The 13,798-nt window shown below is 29.1% G+C and overlaps 2 protein-coding genes across 2 annotated transcripts; one reads left to right on the forward strand and one right to left on the reverse strand.

Moving 5' to 3' along the window:
• The first annotated feature begins 2,611 nt into the window (after positions 1-2,611).
• Positions 2,612-8,932, forward strand: LOC123293818. The gene is made up of 7 exons (XM_044874752.1): positions 2,612-2,746; positions 3,892-4,023; positions 4,110-4,178; positions 5,719-5,835; positions 6,902-7,048; positions 8,266-8,475; positions 8,549-8,932. Exons 1-7 carry the CDS (start codon positions 2,669-2,671, stop codon positions 8,582-8,584), a joined length of 789 nt encoding a protein of 262 aa, XP_044730687.1. The 5' UTR covers positions 2,612-2,668; the 3' UTR covers positions 8,585-8,932.
• Positions 8,933-10,148: 1,216 nt separating this feature from the next.
• On the reverse strand, positions 10,149-10,962 carry LOC123292835. The gene is made up of 2 exons (XM_044873548.1): positions 10,780-10,962; positions 10,149-10,664 (listed from the first exon to the last, which is right to left on the reverse strand). Exons 1-2 carry the CDS (start codon positions 10,843-10,845, stop codon positions 10,149-10,151), a joined length of 582 nt encoding a protein of 193 aa, XP_044729483.1. The 5' UTR covers positions 10,846-10,962.
• Positions 10,963-13,798: the final 2,836 nt, after the last annotated feature.

Below are 13,798 nucleotides of genomic sequence, written 5' to 3' on the forward strand. Positions count from 1 at the left end.
CCCATATTTACAAAAAAAAGAACTTTACGGCGCATAAAAACTAGTTTGCCACTTTTCTTGATAAAAATACGAGTACACAGATTCTAGGTTTTTCATTCATTCTAGGTTTTACGAGATTAAGGTTAAGTACACAAACAACTTTTCTAGAAAGATTGAATAAACGCAAGAAGAACACAGTATTTTTGTGCTTCAAATTAAAGTAGCATGGAAAATTTAAAAATTCAAAGTCATTCTGCATTTTTCTGCATTTTAGAGGATTAAAACTTAGTATGCTAATTATGAAAACTGAGTTATTAACCGAGGCACGAATGTCGTTGTAATGAAGTCAAGCTCCCCTTATGTTTTGAAAAAAAAATAGATAAAGCAAAAAGAAAATGAAATAGGTAAAGAAGAATGGAAATTTTGCGGTGAAAACTAAATGCAGATGCTACTTCAAAGATAGGTCTAGCTTCTAGACAGCTGTATAATTTTTTACTTCTTTCAATTTATTTTTAGACAAATTTTTTCATTTAAAAGTAGCTCATGTGTTTATACAGCCAAATAAACACCAAAATTAACATTTCAAAATTTTCACTCAACTTCTCGCATTTTATAATTGTTTATATTATTTCGAGGATTTAGAAGAATTTGAATTGCTTTACAATTTAATATAATTTTTTGAGAGAAACTTCCAGTTTCGCTGAGCAAATCTGGAACGAGAGAAAAAATGAGCTAAAAAACTAAAAGTTTGTAGGTATTAAACTAAGGAGGATGCTCTAAAAGTTTCTCCAAACATTCTGTATATTTTTTTAGTTATATCAAATGGAGTTTATCGTTAAAAAAAATACTATTGGATGGTTTTATACAGGGGTAGGTGGGAATACAATACTCCAGGTAAAAGTTTTTATTCAAATTGATGATGCGCGCTTATCTGAACTTTTTCAATAGAACCATGTTTAAATACACAACACATTCAAAAATATATTCCACATATATAGAAGGAAATATATGAAAAGAAAAATATAAAATATGAAAAACTGTAACAATTTTATCCATCGCTGATTTTTTGTTTACAAGCGAATGCTGCACAAGTGCTTGAGAAATGTTGTTCTGTAATAACTTTTTAACATTCGAGATATATTTTATTTATTTATTTTATATTTTCCTTTCGTATATTCAATTTAATATAATTTCATGAAAAATGATTTAATATTAATTAAAAACCCATAACGGAATAGTCTGTTTTTTTTAATCAATCATGCTGTTTTAGAAAAACCGCTGACTATTATTCGATCTCATATCATTCTTTTACATTTTCTATTGTAGAAATGAACGATGATTATGTATTAAAAGTTATACATGAAATAGACTTTTACATAAATTTATTCAACTTTTCAATTTATGTTTTTTTGGATTTCTTGATAGTAGGTACACCAAAAAAAAAAAAAAGATAGTCAGTCATGAGGACTGCCGAAGAAAGTGAAAGCTAAAAACTTTGGAATAACTGCCTTTGACATGGCCTTCGGCCTGGGTGGACCTTTTTTCATTGGAATTTGCTGCGCTCGCATATAGCTCTAACAAATACCTATTCATTATACCGGAATAATAATAAATAATACCTCTATACTATTCAAATAGCTGTTCACAGCTCTAGATAAATATGGTGGGAGCGCAAATAAATTCATTTGAATAGTAAATATATAGATTGAATATAATATAATATATGATTTATATGCGTTTCCACCATTTTTATCATGGATTTTAATTTTCTGGCGCGGATTTGCTTTTTGTAGTGGATTTAATTGAGAATCCAAAACATCCTCGCATCTTCTTGAATACATACACACAATTTCATAAAAAATGGTCCATCCGTTTAAGAGGAATTCAATTACAAACACCGATGATGCGAGTTCCATGTTTTCTTTAACCCAAAAAGTGCTCAACGTGCCAAAAGAAGTTTTCACTTAAAAAATATCGAAATGTTAATTGATCTAGCTGATGATGCCTCAAGTATAGGGACGAAACGTTTCATAAAGAAATATCGAACACTTTTAGTATTAATTTATGCATACCTAATACTTAAGTTCTTTCAATTAAATTTGATAAAAATATATGTATTCGAAAATAAGTAAATATATTGTTTGTTAATTATTTGCAGAACAAATTGAATCATTCCAATTCTGCTGGTAAACTTTTTTAAATTCTAATACTAAAGGATTTTTCTGACAGTATGTTCCTTACTGTCACAGCTCCTTGCTGTGACAGATATTTATCTAATTGTTTCCTTTCACTTGTTCTTCTTACTATACGATGAGGGAAGAATTTACTGGTAAAACCTAATCGAAGTAGTCTAACGGACTTCATTGAAAGATTGAGATTACTATATTTTCGAGTACAATAAATCTTGATGTTGCCCCTGTTGCCTCTCCCAAACGTTCCTACACATAATGCAGTGGTGCTTTTTTAAGAACCATTATGTCACTTCCAAACGGAACTAATAAAATTATCCAATCGACACATTCTTTTTTACTGAATCATTAAAAAAATATCATCATTAATTTAACCATAAAAATGTGGAATTGATAATAATTTATTTTTCTATATAATCTATTCTCATCAATTTTTTCACCACGTTCAACAAGAACATCGCCAAGTCTAACAACTTCTGACTTGTGACTAAAACAAAAAAATGGTGCATTCTTCAAATAAATTGTTGTTGTTAAATTGTATTTTATTTGTTTGTTTGCTATGGAAACCAATTTATGGGGTAAGTCAAATATTTAGTAGCTTATTCTAACTTTCAAATAGTAGATGGGACAATTTGAACAAAAAAATTGAATATCCAAATGTAGTTTGACCTTTCTGCGTATTGAAAATCGAGGTAGTTCCCCCAAAATATTCTGTGTTCGTAGGTATTATATAACAAAGGGGGTAATAAAATGCTAATCTATGTGTCTAGTAAGACACAGAGGTAAATTTACCTAAGATCTCTTTACAAAGTAACAAACAACTTATTCATAAGTGATAAAGTTTTCGGGAAAAAGTTTGGTTATTTGTTCTTTTATAGAAAAGAAGTAAGGTTACATTAGAAATAGTTAGTTTCCTTTCCGAAAGTAGGAACTTCGCCTGTATTGTAAATTTATAAGTTGTAAAACAATAATTTCTATAATGGAGAAAGATGGATCGACTTTTGTAACTGCAGTAAAAAATTATTTGTTGAATATATCTATGTTCTCTCCATATTCTTCCATATTATTATATAATTTGTCCATATTCATTATACGAAGTGTTCCTTTGAGCCTTTGACAAGATTTGTCTTTCTTTTGAAATTTAGATATAGCACTTCTGTTATTAGGTGACTTACAACTTGTTTCGCAAATAATATTATGGATAGATTTATTTATTTTATAAGTACATTAATTATAAGTATTTTTATTCCTTAAATATTTGACTTCTCAGTTGAATTGATAATAATTAGTACATTGTAATTTAAATTACATGGGTTCTATATTTTTTTTTAAATGAGTTTTTTTTTTTTTATTGTATATTATCACATATCTATCTATTCAACTGAGAAAAATTTGAGTTTGGACTTATGCAATTTACGGTAAAAATTTTTATGTACTTCATCTAACTACCACTTGTATTGAAAATTCTGAACCGAATCCCACTATTGAATGGTACTCCATTAGGTTTTCACATGGTTAATATCGGGATAGTTCCTTACGAAGTCAGCTATAGCTGCATACCTCACCCTCCTTCCCATTTTTTCCAATTCCTTTTTTATGAAGTTCTGCACAATGTTTGTATTGTTTAAAAAGAATGAATAAAATTGAATTGTATTGAATTGTAACTTTAATCACTGGCTGTTGTCAAAATTTGAAATCACCTACAAATATTAAAATTTTTCAGCAATTCGATAATACCGAAGCTCGTCCATATAATGCACTTCATTCAGTGAATGACGTATCAGAAAATACGAACCCTAAACATGTCGAACAACAAAGTAATAAAAATACGCATGTCGAAAACCCACAACAATCAGTAAGTATATAATGAAGAGAATAAATTCTTACTTGCATATTCAACATCTTTAAGGATTTGTTAAAATCGTATTTTTTTATTTTAAGAGCTTCCCCAAAGCGAATTACGCTAATGATCATATGCTTGAGTTCACTAAGCTTACCGGCATTAACATAGTAAGTATTATTAACTCTTTTACCTTAAATTAAATAATTTCTAGAATGAATGGTGTGTTACATAAGGGACGATCCAGTAATATTGCTTTATTCATGACAATACATTACCTTCAAATTATCTATCTCATAAGTAGCACATCGTGTTAATCCCAATGTTGCAGTAAATGTTTAAATTTTTATTCTGTTTAATAAATATCGTATTATTTATTCCTAATTACCTTAGCTTATTAAATAAATTGTTAATTGTTAGACTAACATGGATTCTCTCATAAAAACCTGTGAAACACAAAATGTGTCAAAGTAAGCCCACAAGGAATTACCTTCATCGCCTCTGATGGCACTCGTGTTGAATAAGCTTTGTTGAATAAAATTTTGTATTCCAAAGTTTTCTTTCAAACATTTTTTCATCCGGGTAAAACAAGAAAAACTTTAGCTATGTACAAATTTAACCAAATGTTTTTTGTAAACATCAAGGGAATTATGATGTCGATGATGCTATTCTGGCCACAGCAGCAGCTGAAGACAATTTTTTTTGCCATATATAAATAATTATCGGAATATATCATTCTTCTATAATTAATAAAACAATATTTATTCATTCACTTGAAAATATGCAATGACTAAGATTTTAACAGCAACCGATTTATGGACCATCCTTTATAATGGTAACTATAGAAATAAATCGATAAGGACCCATACTGAATACGTATAGCGATCAAGTGAATCCCGCTCCGTATTTTACGTTCTTTGATCTGCACAATCTTACCTTCTTTATAAGAAGTTTATATAAACTTAGGCATAACGAAATTGGTTTTTTGATTTTTGAGCCCATTTTAAAAAATATATTAGCGTAGTAAATCTATCGACGCTTCGATGAATACTAACATCTATTGCTCATATGTGTAGTCAGTATAGCAAGCAAAGCAATCGCCATAGGAGGCATATTAATATGAATTACGTTGCCGCTTGTACAATTCACTTCTAGATTAGACTAAATATTCGCCTAAAAGTAATTTATATTTATTGTCTTTTCGTAAACTGAATGTACAATTATATCCTATTTTGGCGCAAAGCATCCCTAATTTGTTTATTTACATAGGTTTATTTAATATTATTGCAGTTACTTTTTATAGCAAAAAAGCGTACTAAAAATGTTCATAAATGCCTCCTAAAATATATGTACTATCCTTTACATATTAAATAACGACAACTTTGACAATTTATAGCAACTGCCAGAGACGGTTAATGGTACTAAAATTTGTTTACAGCTGAATGTCGTTGAAAACTACATCTTTTGGAAATTTTTCCCTGTTTTTTTTTTTTTTTTTTTTAAATTTGCTTTAAGCAATGTATGGGTAAATTATTAACTATCATAACTATCGACTCAAAATACTAAGAAACTTCATTTGCTAACGAAACAAGATGAATTTTTGTACAAATCTTTATTTTGATAGTTTTAATTTTTCAAGTTTTATTTAATTTGTAAACAATTTATGAAAAAATGACGACTAATGATAATTTTCTATTAATTTTGTTTTAGTATGGTTTATCACAAAAGTTTAATGTATTTTGGATGAAATTTGGACCAATTTTAAAAGCTGCGAGCTGTTTTCTTGGCAAAGTTTTTGTTGCTTCAGCCCGTATGATTATATATTCAGTAAGTAATGAGTATCAAAGTCTACCGTCAGTATGTAATCAGTGTCAACCATCCTCATCTGGCGCAAATTGTCCTTCATATTGCGCAGGCACTCCGTCACTGCCAAGAAACGGTGTTTGTCAATGCCAACAAAAAGTTTCTGCAAAAGTAGTTCCAAAACCTATCGATGTTGAAGTTGATGCACATAAAGCCCGATTCAATTTCACCGGTGAATTAGGTGCCAATTCGATAGGTGTTACTCCTACACAATCATTTGGTTGTGCTGTAAGTAATAATCATGTTTAAAATTGACTTCCGTAAAATTAAATACACAGTCAGTTGGTAATATGAAGGTCAAATTCAACAGTACCTACATTCACTCGGATTTGGCGATCTTCGTGATATTTTTTGTGCAACCAAATTTTTCGCCGATTATTTCAACTTCGCAATTATTTCGAGAGACTGAGTACAATTTCTTAATGCATATACTATGTGCTACTCCAGTCCGTCACAACTATTTAAATTAGTCGGCCGTCGTACTGAGATACGTTTTTTTCTCTTGTTATCTTCTTTACTGTCGTTCATCGTATTTATTTGCGATGAAAGGTAGTTCTTCGTAAGATCTTCATATATTTTTGCGATACTCAGCTTTTTTCTGTACCATCAGCGTATTTAGTTATTTGAGAAAATAATAGTTAAGAAATATTTTTAAAGGAAATTTGATATGCTATTAACATGCTCTGCATCATTTCTTAAGTAAGAGTGATTGTTAAAGAGTTTGTACACTTTTAGTATTTCAAAACTTTTAGTATTTCAAAAACATATTTTCATTTTCTAAACTTTTAGTACCTATTTCAAAAACATGTCATCAACGAATGTTAAATTCCGCTTCTGTTCGAATAAGCATCACTCAAAAATTAACATTTCTTATATTAATAGATATTGAATAGAGTTAGGTTGAATTTTGACAAATGTACCTAGTAGTGGATACATTTTAACGAGAGTCCAAAAACTATTACTTTTCCCAATATAAATGAACTATGGGCATTATAATACTATTCTTAATTAGATTATTACTTATTTTCAGAACTTTTTGTCTTCAATATTATATAGACTTGGTAGCCAATTAACGTGTTTCGTAAGTGGAACTATAGGGTCTTTTATGGAAACGATTATAGAAAGAGTTGAATATCTTACCGATTGCAAGAATGGCTGTGGAAATGTTATTAATATGGTAAGAAATATTATTTAATTGCATTAAAATTACTTCGCGTTCTTCGATAATAAACGTATTTTCTGCTATTGGCATTGGAAAATTAAAAAACCGTCCTTATACGTAAGGACGAAGGCATATACGTAACGACGATTTCACTTTGGAGTTCGATATTACAGATATACAGATATTTGTTAGACTAAACTTATTGATTTATAATACCTCAATCTTGAATCAAAAACGGTCAAAAACTCTGAAAAGAGATTTTTTTATCCATAGACTATTATCAAAAAAAAACTACCCTATTTCATGACAATTAGAGTAAAATTCGATTGAATTTGTAATGATAAAACTATCGTTAAAATTGTACAATTACCAACACTTTAGAAACGGTTATCGTACAAGTTCAGTAAAATAATTAAAACGGACTCAATCAGTTCAGTCTTTCTAAACAAAACATCTTATGATATTCGACGGCATCTTAAATCGAAAAGTATAGCAACACTTTTAGACGCTAGCACTATCGAAGAATGAGCTTACTAAGGCTTGTATCAAACGGATCTACATACTTACTCGTTTGCCACATACGGATCTAAAACATTCACTTAGTTAATTAAAAAATGACTGAATTATTAAAACAATGTATTATGTGCGTTCTTTATTTTCTACAATAAGAATCTTAAAAATCTATGCTATCTTTAATAATCTGTAAAACACCGCTCGGTTTTAGTATTGTTCGTTTTAAACTGAATAATTTGTTTGTCCTAAAAGTCATTGCACACATGTTGGATTCCTATTTCACTATCACTTAGGGTATTCAGAGTTACTGAATGTCCTTTCGAAAGGTTGAATCCAGTTTTTTTTAAATCTTTGAAATCTAAAATGCAAGAAATATACTCAATTTTTTCAAATGATAATAAGACCATAATAAGTGTCTATCTCTTTAGAGATAGTATAAGAAAAAAAAGGAATGAATTTATTGATTTGTCGAACAACGGCTGCCTTATTTTATAAAATGTTAGACAAAATCACTTTCGTTCTTCGTGGCTTACGGACGACTCTCTTATATTCATCCATGATGAAAGCTAGAAAAATATTCATACGTAGAAGATGCTTTAAAATGTTATGAATTTTTGTATACATTTGTTTTCTGACCGCTAAATTTCAAAAACACGGTTAAGTTTCGCCCAGTACCATTTCATCAAATAATAATTCAAATTATTTTAATTTTTTTCCAGTACACTTTAATGCAAAAGATTAAAATCCTTATCAAGAAATTTGCACCTATTGTCCAAAAATTTTTCGAATTCGCTTTGAAAACAATTACAGACATACTAAAGGGTTTGTTTTCAAATAATTTTGATGGTACACATATTTCGTGCGGTTTGAAAACTGCATGTGGATGTGCTAATAACATTAACAATATTCCTTTGAGAAGCGTAAATTTGGTAAGCTTTTATATTTTAAACAATTTATATTAAATGTTTTCAGCTTCTAAATTATACGAATTTTTGTTTGTAGAAAGAAATTTTTGGTGGAAAAATAAATAAAAAATAATGCAATGCAACAACGCGTGAACAAATAAATCTACAGTAATACAGATAGCCTGCAACCTCAAATACTGACCCAAAATTGTTCGTAATAATACTCTATGAAAAAAAAAACTTTTATACATGAGCAATACTATCAGTAACTTTTTAAGAATCTATTAGAAGATCCAAGCTTCTATTTTCAATTAATTTAATCAATTCAAGAACACAATAAGCTGAAATTGATATTTACCTAAAACTTGGGTCTTTAATAAAAGAATGGCATTTCACAATTGATTGCAACGTCAGACTAAGTCAATTTATTATCCAGAATTCGCACACAAAAACAACCATATACAAACTGCCTTTATGTATAACTCACAATAACCAATTATTGGGCAATAGAACACCATTGACTATGAAATTTAAATGTTCACTATCTTTATAAATATGTACATGATTTTAAAGAATAAACTACGATATTGTATGTTCGTGGAAGGAAACAAACTTTATTATATTTACTTGCTATTTCCTATTCACTTTAATCTAAAGTTGCGGTAGGGTTATAAATGCAAGTTGGTTACTTAAAAATTTTCCAATCATTTTATATTTTATATTTCGAAAAAAGAATAGAAAACGAAGAAACGTGAAAATTCACATCGGCTCATTTTTGAGAGGAATTAAAATACAGAATTTTTAAGATTGATGAAAATACCTGTTTGGTCGCGCAGAGCTCAAAATTTTGAATTTTTTCGAAATAAGAATTTGACGCTTAGTTTTCGAAATAAGAATGGAAATGAAAAATTAAAAATGTGTAATTTTTTTTTTTATTTCTGAGAGAATTCGCTTAGCTAACGCAGCTCACGCGCTACGAATTTTTTCTATCATCACATTTCAATTTTTAAATTCCGACGCATCATTAATGTTATCATGTGGTCATGCGTCCGACAAATTCCCTGATGCGCTTTTTCGAACCGATAGCTTAAATATGACGTTATCATGCTCATTTGAAAACGCAGCACTTTCGTAAAAAGTTGTAAAGACAAATTTGGTAGACTTGCCAAAAGGAAGCCGCTCACAAAGTTTCAAATATGTATTAACTAACCATTTAACAAAGTACCCTTTCTATCCCACGGTCTACAATAAATTTAAAAAAAAAATGACACTATGCCCATAGGTAGACAAAATCCATAAATTAAAAACGAAGTCTTCTATAAAACCTGTCACTTTCCTATACCACAAGGTTAAAAATTTACATTTACACCTCCATTGCCTCGCAACTTTCGCTCGAACGATCAACTCGGCTGTTTGTAATGAAAACTTTCTTTAAACAGCAAATGGATTTTAAATTTACGCCTAGGAAAGAATTTAGGAGCAATACGAGGAACCAAGCCATGTGTAGTAAAAATATAAAAAAAATTTATTAATTAATTTTAATTAAAAATATAACATTTGACATAATTTCAGCTTTCCTTTAACCATTCAAAATATTTAAACAATATTATGAAAATCAGTATTATTTAAATATTCAAAATAATTTATTTGGAAGAGCAATAATTAATTAGAGATTTGTTAAATTGAATTCAATATTTTCAACCTATCGTTATACGCATACCTAACGAACTTCGAATCATTGTTGATATTAAGGATGGTATAAATTTAACTAATACCAATGCGAACATTACATGACCCTTAATTATTCCTTTAAATTTCAAACAAAATAGATACAAATCTAATAAATATCTGAATGAATAGAAAACTACGGCAATCATGTATGTTAGATCCTGGTAAATATAAGCAAGTTTCACTGTCATTGGTGTCTTAAAGACAAAAAACAATTGTAGAAGATCTTTCATTAAAAGTTTAAATGCATCCAAGTTTGTAACTGTCAACTGTTTCAACTGATTGTGAAACACTTGAAAAACATTATTAAAGTTTGGTTGGATTGTCGTTGGGGCTCCAAAGAAATAATGCCGTTTTTGAATTGTTGACATTGCCGACATTGGTTCCATTCGTCGACCAGATACTGTTCCTGGTTGCGGCGTTGTAAGATCAATTGTTGTTGTTGTGTCATACTCGGTTGATGTTAATGGTTTAATATCATCCGCCTAAAAAGAAAAATAATCAATTGTTGAAAAATTTAATCTCATTTCGAATTATATTATTAGAAATAGAACAAATCAATTTAACCGTAGTAAATAAATCAACAAAAGAAAATCATACCTGAATTGATATGTCTAATAACAATGTTACTAAAATTAATTTAGAAAAAATTTGAAAACTAAACATTATGGCGGAACACTTGATAAAACTGCTGTTATCATAAATGACAAAAATAAATTTTTTTTTTGGCTATGCGTTTCTAGTACTAATCAACACATAACAAGTTCAAAATTGTTATACTAATGTCTTATATATTAAGAATTAAAGAAGTAATATATGAAAATTTTCAAACTGAGAATATACATACAAAATCTATGTGGGTACACAAACTTATTAAATTACAAATAAATTTTTTTTATTACAAAAGCGACCACAAAGCTATTATTTGATGAAGGTTTGAATATGTATATCGTATTTTATTTCCTCCTCTGATTACATGTAATTTTTTTCATCAAGCACCTCTCAATCAATCTCGTACGACATTTTATGGACGAGCAATATTCATATAAAATACGAATTTATATAATCAACGCCACTGCACAGTGAGAAAAGTATTGAAATTATATCTAGACAATTATGAAAGTAGGCGAAATATTTATTAAAGCGCTGTTATTTTTCACTAAAATTTATATGTAAATTGCTTTGTCATTTGAAATGTAATTGAAAATCGTATTCAACCTACAGATATTATTTCGTAATATTCAAGGGATAGACACATCATGAAAATGTATAATTAATGGGAATTTTTAAGTCGCCGAAAACCTAAATAATTCTTTATCAAAATGATGAGTAATACTAATTACGAATAGAACTTGACAAAATGCATTTTAATACTTTTTATCCACAATCATTGTTTCCTTGGTGGAGCGTACAGGAGCGTCTAAATTAATGGACGTTGACTTCAACGTATGTTGATTTTAATAAAATCTGTCAGGTTTGGAGTTCGTGCGCCTTTAGAATAAACAAAGTTTTATATTCAATAAATTCCTTTACATTATTTTTTTTAAATTTCACAGGACTTGTCTCCATGATGTCTCACCGCTCAGTGAAGTTGTTTATAAAAGCTGCATATTGAAAGTTTCGTCAAATTAAGTGAAAACTAAGCAAATATCATTTCATAGTCTTATCCTGCATATAATTTCGTCCGAAATAGAAGATTACTTATTTCATCTAGTTTTTCATTTGAAACGATTTAAAATAAATTTGCTCGTCAGGTATGGGAAAAGTCCCTATTGAAGTCGAGGTAAGTTTAATTCCCTTAACTTTTTTATTGTCATTCTATTTTAGAATATCGCGAATATACTTCAAGTACTTATACCTCTCATTTTAATTTATCCGGGCTGTTTTACGATACTAGACAACGATTGAATCATATTTAATATATATCTTAATCCGAATTATAAAACATAATAATAATTTTGGAAATTGTTATTTGAACATAAAAATCCTTTTATCTTTTATAAGAAAAAGATCCACATGTCAAAGGTTATGCAAACTAATGAAAAATATTGAGATATATTGGTACAAGCTATTTATATACAAAAGAAAACAACATGCAATGGCAATATTGTAACAAAAACCTTTTATATAGTTGATTTAAAATAAATGCTGAATAATATATCCAAAATTAAGCAAAATCGAACAATAATATATGCTTAAAGTGGGAGGCAATGAGGAAAAAAACTATTGTTTCCTACTATTTCGAAAACTGTTAGTTTTATCAAATTATGATAACAAAATTAAAGTAAATAGAAAACAGAAAAAATTATTATCAAATAAATTTTGATTATAATTGCACAAATATTAATAAGAAAGTAGACAATGCATTTCAATGGAAAACTTCCGCAAAGGCTATTGACACGGAAATTTTGGATTCTATCATTCAAATTTTAAATGTATTTTATTTTATCAGAACTAGCCGCAGGACCCAATTTTCCATTGTCCCAGTGTGTCACTTTACATCCGTGTATTGACCCGGAAACATCAGGGTTTAACACGGATATTTTATAAATCAGATGTCAAATTTAGTTCTATTTAGACTTTTGTGAAAACAATAGATAATCATAAGCATCAGCAGACGGCGGTGTAAAAAATAAAACATTCGTGGAAAAGAAACATCTGTGGGCTTAGGAATTTATTATTGGCATATTCATAAGTGTAACCATAATTATATTTTACCTATGAGTAAAACGATAAAAAACTTTTCAGATAATTTTTCAAAGTCTGGGGGCACTTCCATTTTTTGGAGAGTCATTTTTAGTAATGCTGCAAAAAATCTAAATCCGTATCGTATCGCTAAATGTTTAAAAATATTTTGTAATAAATATTTAAGTTAAATGTTTAAAAATATTTTGTGAAAACAAAAGTTTAAAAAACGCACACAACGACCATATATATACAATGCAAAAAGAAGCTCCCATTGAAATATATGGATGGAATTTTTATTACTCAATGCTTCGTAAAATAGAGTCGTGGTCCGAATCTGTTAGTTACAATAGTATATTATACAGCATCAGAAGATTCAAACATCTAATTCAAGAGAGTAATACATACGTCGGCGCTAGTATTCTAAGGTCTTGTTTGTTCGACTGGACTGGCTTTGCTAGCACAGTAATTTTTTGTTTTTCTGAAATAATCGCGAACCTACTATCAAATGAAAACCTACTACTTATAGCTTACTATTATCATTCAATTTTGGTAAATTTAACTGAAGCTATTGTAATCGAGTAAGGGAAAAAAATTAAGGAATTAACATTGCAAATGCGTAGATAGTTTCTCCAATTACTAGAATATTGAACCTTTCATGTTAATCCGAAATAATTTCAGAAAAGAACAAAAATAAACTAAGAAGTCTAAATGCCATGTTCCCACGCCTCTCCCATGCTAAAAGTGTTTGAAATTTTAATTACAAATGAGCCAACTATACCCTTAAAATTTCTTTATTTTATTATAATTTAAGATAATCAACTCTTCTCTTAAGGCTGCACATTCGTAGTCAAACACTTTGAAAATTAAAATGTTCACAGTGTCGTACAACAGACACGTAGCTTTTTTGAGTATCGGACCAAAGTCGATAGTG

This window comes from Chrysoperla carnea, chromosome 2, assembly GCF_905475395.1.
Source record: "Chrysoperla carnea chromosome 2, inChrCarn1.1, whole genome shotgun sequence".
NCBI lineage: Eukaryota > Metazoa > Arthropoda > Insecta > Neuroptera > Chrysopidae > Chrysoperla > Chrysoperla carnea.